This window comes from Malania oleifera, chromosome 4 (assembly GCF_029873635.1).
Source record: "Malania oleifera isolate guangnan ecotype guangnan chromosome 4, ASM2987363v1, whole genome shotgun sequence".
Classification (NCBI taxonomy): domain Eukaryota; kingdom Viridiplantae; phylum Streptophyta; class Magnoliopsida; order Santalales; family Ximeniaceae; genus Malania; species Malania oleifera.
The window spans coordinates 112056033-112071554 of NC_080420.1; the positions used below are offsets into that span (position 1 = coordinate 112056033).

Sequence of the window (15522 nt, forward strand, 5' to 3'; positions counted from 1 at the left end):
ACTATCTGATTCAGATTCTGCAGTTGCAGCTCCACCTACAACTATTGTACCTAGCAGTGTATAGATATTTCCTGCTAATTTTTGCCCCTTCATCACTATTAATACGCCTTTACTCACCTTCATTACTCCACTTGCAGATTTGGAATTAAACCCATTACAATCTAAAATGCCCAATGAAATTAGATTCTTTCGTAAATCTGGTATATGTCTGACATCACACAACGTTCTAACAATACCATCAAATATTTTAATTATGATATTCCTTATTCCGACAACTTTGCATGGTGCATCGTTACCCATCAAAATAGAACTATAATTTACTAACTTGTAGGTGTTAAACTAATCTTTATTGGGTGTCATGTGACAGCAACCTGCCAAATCCAGAATCTAAGAATCCATGAGTTGATATGAACTGGATGAAATATAAAGCATATCCCCATCACTACTCTCTGAGTTTGCTTCTTCCACTACATTCGCCGATTTTGATAGACCCTCTTTATTCTCTACATTCCCCTTCATCTTCTCTAGACAAACTTGTTTTATGTGCCCTTTTTCCCGCACTTAAAACACCGTATGTTCTCCCACATTTCTGGTTACCCTTCACCATAAGCCCTTCTTCTTGTAGATTCTTATAGTTGGCTTTCTTCCTATGATGAAAACCCAAAAGAGCACCTGTTATCTCCTCCGATTCAAGATTTTCCTTTCCTCACATCAGAGTTGTAACCAAATTTTTGTACGTAAGAGATGCAGGTAGGGAATTTAACATGGTTTGACAGAATGCCTACGTCCATGAGAGCAAGTAGCGGCTAAATTTCATTATTTTTCAAAACCATGGTTACAACATTGTATTTATGCTAACCCTACACGTACAGAGGGATTTGAAATTTCCCCAAATACCCCTGTATTAATCCCCGAAGGATTTTCCTCCGTATCTCCAACCTATTGATATTCCTAATTCAAATTTCAAAAAGCAGCATCGAACAAAATCGTCGACGGTTTTATTCCTAATAAGCTTATGCCTGAAACCATTGGTGGACTATGCAAACTGTCGATAATTTTCTCCCTCACTTGGCTTTTGTCTGAAATCGTTGATATAACCATCAAACCGTCGACGATATTTCTTCAAGCCAACTTCCTTATTTTTCTCCAACTTGCTTTCTCTATGTACATGTGTTCCACCCTATATGAACCATATATATTTTTTATAATGTCAGAGGAAGAATTTTAGGATTAAAAAAATTTACCAAATTCTAGCCATTTATGTTTTTCTAAATCTTAATGTACAAGTTTTGTATAATAATTTTTTTGACTCCTTGAGACTTTATTGTATCATCTTATATCTCTTTACTTATAATTATCAACAAAAATATTATTTTATAAAATTGATTGAATATAAAAATACAATAAAATATAATTTTTAATTTTCTTTTCGAGTTCCTCCTCTAGCAAAATGCCGCATTAAAGTTCATTTGGAGCTTAAAAAACATTCAAGAAAGTGAAAAAAAAGAAGAAAGAATTCAAACATTTAAGTATACTAATACAGTGAAGAAACATTGAAATTTACTGGTTATTAATGTTTAACTTTTTAAAATTTTAACTAAATTAGAATGAATTTTTATTTTCAATAATAATTAAATACTGGAAAAAATAAAAATAAAAATAAAATTCGTTCTAATTCCTCCACAGTATTAAAAAGCGCAACGAACAAATCCCAACATTCAGCCGCTATCCGCCACTGTTTAGACGCTGGCCGAAGCCGGCCGAGGCTAAAGCCATTCTTCTGCATCATCTACGATTCTACGGTGGTAGAAAACCCGCAATTGTTCGAAGCAGCTATGGTGGAAGACGGAGGGCTCGATCTCGCAGTCCCTTCACATCTCCACTTGGTTTCAGCCTTTCTAGCCATGGAACCCTCCGAATCACTGATCTCCTTGGCACGGTAATGGCGATTCCCCGGCGATTTTAGCTACTACCGCGCACTTTGGCAAACCCTGCTGTACTCTTATTCTTCGTCTTGTTCTCGTTCTCGATATTTGAATAGATTGGATCACTAACGATTGTGCTTGGAAACCCCAGAGTATGTGGTGGAGGGTTCATTACAGAGGCAGTGCAACGTTTAGTTTGGGATCGTTGCATTAGAAAAGCTGTAACTCTCTCTCTCTCTCACATATATATATATATATATAGTTGCCCATTGCTTCTCTTGTCTTGCAAGAAAATGAACAAAAAGGTTGATTGAAATTTAAGGTATTATTCCGAGGAAAATAAAAATTTAAGGTTTTGTTTAATTCGCATCTTGAAAACACTTATTTTATTTTTTTTTGGGCGAGCTAAAATTAATTCAATTTTCAGCTTCGAAGGTAGAGAAATATAATGATGCTGAACAAGTGATGCATTACTTTTGTTTTATGTGTTGTTTTTGCATCTCAGTCAGGAGCAACTCAACTGAGCTGAGTTGTTGTGCTTGAAGTTGAAGATTTGTGCATTGGTCGACAAGAATTTTTGGATTATTTTCTTGCTTTTGAAAGCAGCAGGAAAGCTAGTTTGCATTTCCCTAATTTCTTACATTTTTTCAACATGATCAATTACTTCTAATTGGTCACTGGAAAATCCAAGGGGAAAAAAAAGAAAACAGAGGTTTGAATTGAAGACATCAACTTAACTAAGTTTATTATTCAAACATTTATACTAAAAATAAATTGATACTCAGAAAAATGCTCATCATTCTCTCATGAACAATATATTTATATTCCAATCTTTCTTTCATTTTCTTAGAAACCAAATTCTCTGTTACTGTTTGATTATTTTGTGAGCAATAGACTCAGTTTTATAATTATTGCAGGATGGAAAAGGTTATGCACCTTACTTGAAGATTTTTCTTAAGAAGCTTATCAATGAAATTGAGTTGAACCATGGGGAGGTATTGGATGAATTATATGAGCTATATGCTCATTACGTGACTTTATTGAAGGTAATATTTTCCGCTGAGATATTGCTTAGTCATGAAATCTTAAGTCCGTATCGAATAATCCATATTTTTAATTACCTTAAATGTCTTGCTTGAGTTATATCTTACAATATTTCTTATTACCTAGGATGATATGGCAGTGAAAGAGAACTCAAGGGTTTTGAAGTACATTTCATTTCATTTTCCTGATGGTTTGAACTTTGAACATTTATCTTGATTTTTGCTTTGCGAGTAATAGAGTTTCTTTGCCTCAACTTATGTTAGTTGATATTTTGGTATATTTGTAGATTGTTCACAATCGCCTAGTTTTTCAAGATCATTAACCTTGGTGATTCCGCTGCAATGTTCACTCAACATGCTTGAAGGAGATACTGGGTATGTTTTGTTGTCATTTTCTTTGTCTTGATTGAAAATTAGGCTTATGAGTGAATAAAATCAGGTTGACGAGTGAATGTTGTATGGTGACACATCGAATTTATATCAATACCGAGTGCATTGGGACAAGGTTTCTAAAATAGTTGGACCAACCAAAATATGAAATGAAAAAAAATTGTGATATGTGGCTCATATACTGAGTGGAACGCATGTACAAAGAGAAAACATAGTGGAAATAAGAATGTTGGTCTGCAGGAGGAAACCGTTGACGGTTTGGCCCAGGAGTAGTGAAACAGTTGACAGTTCTAGGTTGGTTTCTGTGATTGTTTGCTCTCGGTATTAAACCGTCGACGGTATGTCTGAAACCATTGACGGTTTGGCTCGGTAACCCAGCGTAGATTTTCAAATTTTGAATTGAGACGTTAGGTTGATTGGGTTTTGGAGGGAAAACCTCTGGAACTTTATATATACGTTGTATATGTTGCATCTATAATAATGTTCATGCTTTTGGACACAAGATAGTAAGAAAAAACACTGTCGATTGCTCCCGTGGATGTAGGCATTGTTGAACCACGTAATTCCTTGTGTTATTGTTATTGCTTTCATTATAATTTGCGTGATTGTTGTTTTGTATATTTCACCGTTGAGTGCTGCGTTTTAAGATTGTTTTATTTCGCCGTGTAATTCGTTTTTCACAACAAATTGGTATCAGAGCATTGTTGTAATGGCTTTTGGAGCTTCTTCTGCAAAGTTCGATGTCGTTAAATTTAATGGAACGGGAAACTTCAATTTATGGCAGAGAAGAGTGAAAGATCTGTTAGTGTAATAAGGTATGGTGAAAGCTTTATATGAAGTTCAACTGGGAAGCATGGATGAAACAAGTTGGAATGAATTGGAAGTAAAGGCTGTGTCGACTATCAGACTCTGTGTAACGCCCCGAACCCGCCAAGTGGGGCCCGGGGTGTTATGTCTTCAATTCACCTATCTCTGATACTTTAAATACCATTCACACAACGGAAAATAATTAACATTCTTCAATTAAAATACCAGAGTTCTATACTGTACATCCAAAAAGTGAAACCATTCACTTTATATTACATAACCAGGAATTAAACATAACTTTACATAAGTTTCTACAACTACCGTAGTTACAAAAACTAACCCTACCCCGGGAGCTTGCTAAGCTCAATCACCCGAAGGACTTGAAAAGTTAATAATTCGCTGGGGTGAGACACTTCTCAGTAAGGATGGAATAAATTATAACAGTGTGTGGTAGATGAGTTTTAGTGTATACAAAATATAGCCGTTTATTAATCAACATCAATTGAAAAGACACATGCAGACTGTACTCGCACATACATAACCAATATTTATAGCGAAAGTTCTCGAGTATTGGGGAGACTACACGCCCATACATGTAACGTCCATTTGCTCTGATACCGTTTGTAACCTTGCCCATTTAATTTGGGTGAGGCTACAATTGATATTTATCAGGGCACTCACCTTACTTAGTAAGCCCTTGGGTGGAGAGTTTTACTTTGCCCTAAATATTAATGCAATTTAATTCACATACATGTATTCACACATTCAATATCAATCATACCTCAGAGTTCCACGTAAACACGTATCGTACATCATTTCAAAACACATCAATATTCACATGCGTGTACGCACGCCCACAGCAAACAATACACAAATACTTCACTTCTGCATTTCACTTTCAGTGGTTCTCAAGGCATCCCTCCCCATCGTTCCCTCTACATACTGAGCATCCCTCCCCAACGTTCTCAGCATGTACTTCACTTTAGACATGCTACACTTTCACATTGACCTATTCATGGTAAATTAGTAAAACGACCTGTTGCCCTGCCACGTTTTACCCCATTTATATAAATGACAATATAACGACCTGCTCAAGTTCTGCCAACGTTATATTGCGATTTATATTATGCACAATATAACGACCTCCTCATTGCCTGCCAACGTTATATTGTGAATTACACGAATAACCACACAATCACCCATATACATAAACTTAGATACCACAGTGACTCACAACCAGTTTATTATGAAGAGTTATTCTCATGCCACACGGTTTGGATGTCAACCATACTGTTATATACTATTAATAAATAATATATCCTACTCACATTGGTTTTTCCCAAATAAGAATTATAATTAAAAACCATCATCTTCAAATGCCTAAACCGTTCATAAAATCATACATATATACATAGGCTCATATACTCGAATTTAACCGGTTCAAAATTAATAAAAAGCTGGTATAATTTATTTCCCTTACCTATTCCTTGAAGTTCTGCCTAAAACTTTCCAAAACCCTGAAACCTAACCGCTCAAATCTGTCGAGGATCGACGACCTACGTGCCGGGAGGAGGGATAGAGGATCGTGGAGCACCCAAGAATGCTCCGGGAGGCTTAGAGGAGAGAGAGAGAGAGAGAGAGGGGGGGGTTCGGAGAAGAGAGAGAGAACGGATTTTTCAAATAAAAATGACCTAATGTCTATTTATAGGTAGGCTGTCCCCACAGAAAACCGTCAAGAGTTTTTCTGTGCTTGACAAAACCATCTACGGTTTGGCACTTGAATGCTCTCGGTAGTTTGCCTTGCAGGAAAACCATCGACGGTTTTTTTGAGTCCCACAAAACTGTCGACAGTTTGGTCCTGGCCAAACCTTTTTCCTTCCTTTTTCTTATTTTTCCTTTCCTTTATTTATTTTCCTTTTCCTTTTATTTATTTTTCTTTTATTTTTTGGGTTCGGGTCTCTACACTCTGTTTGGCTGATGACGTGTTGTATCAAATCATGGATGATGATTCTCTGGTAGCAATTTGGGAGAAACTTGAAAGCCGGTATATGTCTAAGTCTTTATTGAACAAGTTATTTCTTAAGTAAAGATTATATTAGCTTAAGATGGTGGAGGGTTCGAATTTGAACCAACACATTAACGCATTCAATCAGATTGTAAGTGATTTGATGCGTGTTGATTTGAAGTTTGAGGAGGAAGACAAGGCGCCGATGCTATTAAATTCCCTACTTGCGTCTCACACGCATGAGAATTTGGTTACTACTAACATGAGGCAAAGAAAACTTGAATTTGGAAGAGGTAACAAGCGCATTGCTGGGCTTTCATTAAAGAGAGATGACTGGTGCTGAAATTTCACATGGTGAAGGGCTTGTGGTGAAGGGTAACTAGGAACGTGGGAGAAGCAAGTTTCGAAGCGGATCTCGGTCGTGGTCTGAAAAGAAGAAGGGCATAAGGTGTTTTAAGTGTGGAAAAATTGGGCACATAAAACCGGAGTGTCTAGAGTGGAAGAAGGGGAATGTTGAAAATCAAGAGGGTTCGTCAAAATCTGTAAATGTAGGGGAAGGAGACTCAGAGAGCAGTGATGGTGATATGCTATTTGTTTCATTGGATTAAGAATACCTCACGAATTCTTGGATCCTAAATTTTGGGTGTTCTTATCACATGGCACCAAATAGAAATTGGTTCAACACCTACAGGTCAGTAAATTCTAGTTCTATTCTAATGGGAAATGATGTTTCATGCAAAATAATTGGAATAAGAAACGTAAGAATTAAGGTGTATGATGGTGTTGTGAGAAATTTATGTGATGTAAGACATGTACCGAATCTAAGGAAGAATGTGATTTGATTAGACACTTTAGATTGTAACGGATATAGTTACAAGTCTCAAAGTGGGATAATGAAGGTGTGTGAAGGCGACTTGATGGTGATGAAGGGACAAAAGTTAGCGGGAAATATGTATGCACTGTAGGGTACCACAGTGGTAGGTGAAGCTGCAGCTGTAGAATCTAAGTCAGATGACACTATTTTGTGGCATATGTGGTTAAGGCATATGGGTGACTACATTTGTTCAAATGTTTGGGGACCGGTGAGGATAGCATCACGGGGTGGACATATGTATTTCGTGGGTTTATCACGAAAGGTCTTGGTGTATCTCATGTGGCACAAGTCAGAAATGTTTGCTAGGTTTAACTTGTGGCTGATGTGGAAAACCGGGAGAGAGATCCTTAGGTCAGACATTGGTATTGAGTACGCTGGTTCTGTTCAAGGAGTTTTGTGAGCATGACAGGTTGTATGCAGTGCTGACAAGGAACTTCTTGGTGAAGTCAGTGAGTATGACACGTTTCTCTTTTAACTGATCGCCAAAGGTATCACTAGATGGGAGAGTTGTAGGAGAGGTTTCGATAGGTTATGCGGTAGACCACTGCGGTGTGAGAGTATTTGGATGTCTAGCTGTGCACGTTTCTAGTGAGGTGAAATCTAGGCTTGGTGTAATGTTCGGATGGTACATCTTTTTGGGGTATAAGAAAGGTGGGTTTAAGCTGGGTGATCCAATGACAAACAAGGTGGTGATCAGTGGAGACATGATTTTTGGTGAGAAAGCAATGGTGCAACGTACTCAGGTAAAGGAAGAAAAACAGATGTCAGAAAACTGCAGCAGCAATGAACATGTGATGCAGGTGGAGTTACATACTTAGGGCAGAGGTAACATTGTTCATAATGCAGGGAGTTATAACTCGGGAGACTAGCAAGAAAATAACGGGTCCAGATGCACTTTCAGGCCACCACTTAGGTATAAATTTGATGTTCTGGTGTTTTATGCATTTATTACTACGAGCAAGGTTCTTACTATTTTTCAAGATGCGGTGCACAGCAAAAGGAAAGATAGATGGATGAGTGTTATGGTGGAGGAAATGGAGTTAGTGCATAAGAATCAGATGTGGGAGTTGGTGAAACTTCCAAAAGGGAAGGAGGTGATAGGATGTAAGGGGGTGATGTTTCTGTTGTTTGTGGATAACATGTTATTTCCTGGGAAGACTTTGACTGAAACTAATCAGTTGGGAACTCTGTTGAGAAAAGGTTTTGACATGAAGATTTTGGACACGGCCAATGAGAGTCTTGGTTTGGAGATTTGCAAGGACATAGCTACAGGAGATTGAGGTTATCTCAGGGTGGTTTTGTGGACAAAACTGCAGGGAGATTTTGTTTGTCGTCTTAGGGTGATTTTGTGGAGAATCAATGTAAATTGTCTATTGCTCAGTACCCAAGGACAAACAATGATGTTCGGGATATGTCAAAGGTCCCCTATGCTGGTGCAATGGGGTGTTTCGGTAGGCAACAGAGTGATTCATCAGCTGTGAGATTTGTTGATGCAGACTATGCAGGGGACTTTGATGACAGAAGGTTTACAACAATGTATGTGCTTACTGTTGTGGGAAGGCCTAATTATTGGAAGTCCAGGGTACAGTCTCCGGTTGTTACATCTATAACTGAGTCGGGGTTTATGGTAGAAGCTGAAGTTGCCACAGACAAGTTCAAGCATTGCTTGGACTTCGTTTTTGTCTCTAGTTGCTAAACGGGAGGCGGCGCCAACCTATTGTCCCAAGGTGGAGCAGCGGATTTATATTTTCAGTTTTCTTCTAAGGGGCGTATATTCGCCAAGGTGGAGATTGTTGTGATATGTGACTCATATACTGAGCGGAATGCATGTACAAAGAGAAAACATGGTGGGAATCAGAATTCTAGTCTGCAGGAGGAAACCGTCGACGGTTTGGTTCAGTAACCCAGCGCAGATTTTCAAATTTTGAATTGGGACATTAGGTTGGTTGGGTTTTAGAGGGAAAGCCTCTGAGAACTTTATATATACGTTGTATATGTTGTATCTACAATGATGTTTATGTTTTTGGACACAAGATAATAAGAAAAAACACTGCTGATTGCTCCCGTGGATGTAGCCATTGCGAATCACGTAATTCCTTGTGTTATTGTTATTGCTTTCATTATAATATGTGTGATTGTTGTTCAGTATATTTCACCGTTGAGTGATGCGTTGTAAGATCGTTTTATTCCGCTGTGCGATTCGTTTTTCACAACATATGAAATTGTAAAACCATCGCTTCTGAAGCAGTCATTTTGCTAGGCTTTATCATTAGGGGTGGAGTTTCCCCCATTGGTGGAGTTGGGTGCGCAAGGTTATGCTGTTCTTCCAAGTTAAGAAGTGTTCTAAAACTACCATGTTTCTAAAAGTAGAAGTAGACGTAAATCAGTGAATTTGCATTAAAATAGAAAATGTGTAAGGAGCAACATATGCATATTTTTAAATTACACACGGTGAAGAAGAGAATCTATTTTGGGAAGGTTAGAATTATAAGATATTGAAATCTTCAAGATGAAAAATGTGGCCGCAGCCCCTGTAGATAATAACTGATAATGGAGTATTGAGATGTATTGTACCTGTTCAGAAGAAATGAATGAATGGCAGTCCAGTAAGATGTGAGTTAGTATAAATAGATGTAGCTGGAATCAGGAAATGTTCTTAAACTTGTATGGTTGGGATATGGTCAGTTCAACTAATTCATTTTGTCAGTTATGTTCACTTTCACAAACCAAGCTATAGCTTTGGACTTCTATACTGAACTTATGCATGGTATAGTCACTGCTGATTATTTTCTTAGGCTATATGCTCCTAATGTGGATGATTTTTATACAATGCTCAGAATTCAACAATTTGATGAGCTTGCATTACTATTATTTGGTTGGCATGTAAACTGATAAATTTCAGTTAATGACTTTTATATAGGTGTTCAATTTGGCCCTCAAGTCTTTTTCTGTCAGAGTTCATTCTTTCTTGTCCAGAGATTTTCCATAGTAAATCATGTTTTGAGGTAAGATATGTGTTGCAGAATCTATTTTTCATATGCTTATTTACAAAAACTTGCCAAAGACATTATTACTAAATTGAAAGAATAAATGCTTGGATTTAGTATATCTTCCATATGATTAGCAATTGGAAGAATACCTCAGTTTGATTTTTTTCTTGTTTTTTAAGTGTTTAGTGTCTTATAGTTTATAGTTTACTTATTCAGTTTTACCTATCCATTTCCTTGTTTATGGTTTTTATGATGCTATTATAATTTCCGATTTGTTGGTGTATAATAGCAAATGTCCTTGCTTTTGTTCTCTTATTTTTATTTCTTTAGTTTCTTAGGTTGGTTCAGGTGTTGGTCTAGTTGGCATTTGTCTTGCTCGCGTGAAAGCTTCCAAGGTATGTTTTCCAAATTAATTCAAGCTCATGTATGTAGGTTTTTCCTCTCTCTCTCTCTCGCTGCTTTCAGCTCTTGTGCTATAAAAAATGTTGAAAGATTCAAAAACTAAAGGTCTATTTGGTATCATTTCTATTTTTTTTTGTTTCTATACAGTGAAAAAAACAAATTATGAAAACGTATTTGTTTACGATGCAAGTTTTTCATTTTTTGTTATCAGTTTTCAGCTGTTTTTGAAAAAAACTAAAAAACTAGATTTTATGGTTTTGAGTTGTTTCAGCCATAGTTTTGAAGCCCAGATTGGACCGGATGGTCTTATTGGATTCAACCGGAACTGGTCACCGAGCCGGTTCGGTATGCCTTTGATAATTAAATTTGAGGTAACTTGAAATTTACCCAGCCAACCCAGTTTAAACCAGAATGAACTGGGGTTGAAGGCGAGTCAACTTGCCTTGCTTTTTTAACATTAAAAAGTGATGTTGAAAGGGCAGGCCCTGGCGTGGCGTTGAACCCTTGACCTTGTTTATTATACTGTAGCTACATGCTACTACTGTGCTGATTATTTGCTTGACTCAATGCATGGAATGATTTATATTTGTATTAACTTATTGTTTATGCAGACTGCCAAAGCCACATCAACATCATTTTCTTTTTACTGTGACTTAGTTACTGTGGGAGGCAGTAAAAGGGGTAGGGGTAGACCTAAAATAACTTGGGAGAAGATAATGAGTAAGGATTTAATATCCTTGAATCTATCAAAAGAAATGGTCCATGATCGCATAAATTGGCAGAAAATGATTCATATAGCCGACCCCACCTAGTGGGACTAAGGCTTGGTTTTGTTGTTGTTGTTGTATAAAAATACAATAAAATTTTAAAGAATATTCTTTTTTAAATAAGATAAAAGTTGTTCAAACTACAAATTTGATTTGAATGGGATGTTAAAATTTTTTGACATTAGTTTGTTGATATATGTGATTTTAACTAATCATTATGTATAATATTTATATGGAATCAATGTAATATTTATTTTTTTAACAATATTATTTCATATGATTTTTATCCACTCATAATTTTTTCTTTTTGAGGATTTCTTGTCTTACCTAGGTTGTATTTCTCTCTATTCTTCTTCTATTAAAAAAAAAAAAAAAAAAACTGAAACATGTTTTATCATTTTTTTTGTGCACCAATAAGGAGTGATCTAGTTATTATTAGGGGCAGTAGAAGGGGTAGGGGTAAACCTAAAATAACTTAGAATGAGATATTTAAGTAAGGATTTAATAGCTTTAAATTTGTCAGAGGAAATTACCCATGATTGTATAAATTGGGGGCAAGGGATTCATGTAGCCAACTCCACTTAGTGGGATTGTTTGTTGTTGATGAAAATATATGTGCGTACAAATTATCAAATAGAAGATGGAGTTATTGAATGTGGATAGGGTGTTAAATGAACTAAAACAGATTCAAATAGCCAAAACTTGAAAGATCGGCCTTTCTATGTTTAAGATGGCTTACAATATGTGGAAAAATTTGTCAAAATTATTAAAGCTTGCTTCGAACCTTGGAACACTTCAAAATTCTGTTTGAATCAAGAGATTTATTTAATGAAATTTTTGAATTTTTCAAAATTTTGAATGAGAATCATCCAACCTTCAAAGTTCTCATCAGAGTATCAGTATTGTACTATATTGAGTTTTAGTGTTGGAGGATTTTGAATCTCAAATTTCAATTTTAGGAAAATTTTGTTCGATAATAATTTTTTTAATATAATTTTTGTTGAAATTTTGAGATGTTGACAATTTTTGGTTGATTTAGTAAGATTTTGAAATTAAGACCATGCTTCTAATATTTGATTAGAGGCTTTTATAGTTTGGGAACTACCCTTGAATCTGGTTTAGGATGTTTCAAAAGACATGTTTTGACAATATTTTTGTTCCTATTAATTATTACAGATACATGTATTTGCTGATCAGTGTCTTATTTCATTTCTCCTTTTTGGCGGGCATTGGATCAACGATAAGTGCTCCTGTGTAACCAGTGGATCACGGGTTTGAGTCCAAGAAAACGGCCTCTCTGCTTAAAAGCAGGGTTAAGGCTGCAACTGTGAGGACTCTACCCCTATCCTCACAAAGTGGGGAGCCTTGTGGCCTGGGGACGCCCTTTTCTTTTTCCTTTTTTACCCTGTGGAGTTATCCATCATTGGGTATATTTTGTACTGCTAAATTAAAAGTTGTGTGAGAAATGAACATCTTCCTAGCATCCATATCCCCATGAGAGCCTATAGAATGGGAAGTCTAAACGGGTTTTTCCTTCCCCCCTCTGTCTCTCCATGCCATCCGGTTGGCAGTTTGGTTGGGGTGATTGTCCTTTAATTTGTGTATGATCAACTTTCAATACATTGTGTAAAAATATGTTTTCACATGAAACCATTTTAGAAAATAATGTACTGCCAACCCGCCGTAAAATTATGTATTAGATATTTAGATAAAGGACAGGCATCTAAGTTGGTTAGGCGACCTTCCAACATATGGACTACACATGCATAGTGGGGATCAAATCAATTGATGATAGAGCCTGTTGGAGGGGAAGAACTGGCCTAAAAAAACTTGGATTTAGGTAGTGAATAGGCATGTAATTGCTCTCCAACTTTTGGAAGATGTTGCCCTTGAATGAGCAATAGAAGTCCTATAATGGATCCTGCATAGTGGTACTTACTGCTCTATTCTTATTAATTTTTTGTTTGTTTATGCAGGTGGTGCTAAGTGATGGTGACCTGTCAACTCTAGCAAACATGAAGCGTAATCTGGAGTTGAACCAGTTGAGCACCAAAATTGATGTGTCAGAAGGAATTTCTCAAGATCCAGATTTCCTGAATTCTAGAGTTGAAAATGTTAGTGTTCTCACTTCCCACAAAAACTTCCCTACTGCAATCTTTTCTGGTTTGTTTTTGGTGTCTTTCTTTGTTCAAATTTAGTCGCAGGCATGCACATCTGTATGATTACATTGTAATCTGGCATTATTCAGGGACAGGGGACATGCTTACCATATTGTGTCTTTTTCTTTATTGGGGGGTGCTTGAATGTTAACGAGGATTTGATAGCTTACAATAGATGTATTGTATGTTTTTGTGAATCCATAACACGGAATGAGCAAGGGAATGACCATCCCTATGATCTATACCATTCCATGCTGGATGGAATAACACAACTTTTTTGCTCGAGTGACTTTTTAATACATTTTTATTTTATTCCATTTTGCTCGTAGGAACAGATATTTTGTGAGCTAAGCGTAACTTAGTGTTTGTATGCAATGTGCTTGAGATGACCATTCAAGTAGGAACACTGCCAGTATTGAATCAAGTGCTTCGTTTACCTACTCCAATGGATTTCATTCTTGACATGTAAATTCACTTTTTTCAAAAATAGGTTTTTGAAGTTGTTCAAGTTATGATTTGGTTGCATCTGAATCGTAATTGGAGTTGATTCAGATTCTGACGGAAATATATAAAAGCCCTATGTCATACAATGGATCCAGGAAGTATTAAGCTCTTACTGCTGAATTTTATTAAAATTTCAGGTAAAATGTATTTATCTGCCATGGGAATCTGCACCTGAAAGTGAGCTCAAAGACTATATGCCTGACATTGTGTGAGTGTTCAACTTTTTTTTTTTAAATTGCAATTGAGGTATGAGGAAATATTACTGCTTATTCTACTCTGATTTTCTGCTGCCTGGAAGGCAGCTGTTCATTAGAAATTTAGAACCAACTACTAGGCTGCCTTACTGGGAGATTCTAATTTTCGAAGTTACAGGTCTTCTTTTACCAGGTTATTGTTTTCAAAACGATTGCTGAATTTCCTTGTCTGTTCACAGTTTGGGTGCAGATGTTATTTACGATCCACTGTGTCTCCCGCATTTTATTCGAGTTCTTACCATTCTTTTGGACCGAAAAGAGGCCAATTTTCAACCATGTCAAGATGTTCATCACCGCTCATCACCAGAGACAATACATACTGTGGCTGGCAAAGTTGGTGGTGTTGATGATACAGTTGACACTGATCAAAGCAAAGTTTACCATCCCCATGGCCTGGATGGTACTGATCTCAGCCACAGCAGGCATGGAATTGATGCTCATGGAGGCAATGTAACATGTAATGGTGCTCCAAATGCCGAATTTCTGCGTCATGCATTGGAGCCCAGCCCCGTGGCATACATTGCTTGCGTCATTCGCAATGTCGACACCTTCGATTATTTTCTTGCATTGGCAGACCAGGCTGGCCTTACTGTGTTGGACATAACCGAGAAGGTCTTGGTTAAGCTGTTTGATCTGCTTCCTTATATGCATTCATATAATCGATCGAGCATTAGGCTATTTACTGTTTCGTGTTTATGCAAATAACTTCTTCGCATAATCAGTTGAGCATTAGGGTTTTTTTTTTAATGCAAATAACTCTCTCTCTCTCTCTCTCTCTCTCTCTCTCTCATACACACCAATCTAGTTTATAACAACAGATGAAACTTTAAGAACCTCAGGAATATAGCAGTTTCCTTCTTTCTTTCTTTCTTGAATGGGTACTGCTTGTCCTTGTAATAAGATTGATAAGAACAATGGATATTTATGATTACAGAGTAGTGCAATTTCTTATAATTTTTGGGATTTTGTCGAGCATTTTTGTAAAAATAAATAAACAAGTAAAAGAATGCCGTAGAACAATGGGTACAGGTAGATAATAATGATAAATTTTCTTCACAGGATGGCAATTTCTCAGTGTTATGGGGACTTGACCTGGCATTGCGGATAAAAATTTGTTTATCCAATTTGTTGGTTGAAGGATTTCAGGTTTTATCCTATAGGATCCGTCAATGGGTTAACAAGTAATATCCAAATTCATAATTAATTTCATATGTTGATACCTATTAAGCATATCACTAGAGTACAATTTTAATTGATCAGGCATAGTCTTACACTTTCAACTCTTGCACTAACTTTACTTATGTCTCTACTTAAATTCAAGCCTAAATACCCAATTCTTGTGATCAAAATAAAATCTTTAAATTCATGATCTTAAGAAATAAATATGTACAAAATTTTATGA

At 36.6% G+C, this 15522-nt stretch overlaps 1 protein-coding gene across 2 annotated transcripts; it reads left to right on the plus strand.

Moving 5' to 3' along the window:
• The first annotated feature begins 1707 nt into the window (after window positions 1-1707).
• LOC131154565 (uncharacterized) lies at window positions 1708-15074 on the plus strand. 2 transcript variants are annotated; one of them, XM_058107405.1, is made up of 10 exons: window positions 1708-1939; window positions 2077-2146; window positions 2843-2971; window positions 3096-3159; window positions 3256-3343; window positions 9965-10049; window positions 10373-10429; window positions 13180-13317; window positions 14004-14074; window positions 14300-15074. In XM_058107405.1, the coding sequence occupies exons 1-10, from the start codon at window positions 1836-1838 to the stop codon at window positions 14823-14825; spliced, it is 1332 nt and encodes a 443-aa protein (XP_057963388.1). In that variant the 5' UTR covers window positions 1708-1835; the 3' UTR covers window positions 14826-15074. The 2 variants fall into 2 exon arrangements, with proteins under 2 accessions (XP_057963388.1, XP_057963389.1); XM_058107406.1 differs by lacking the exon at window positions 10373-10429.
• The last annotated feature ends 448 nt before the right edge of the window (window positions 15075-15522 follow it).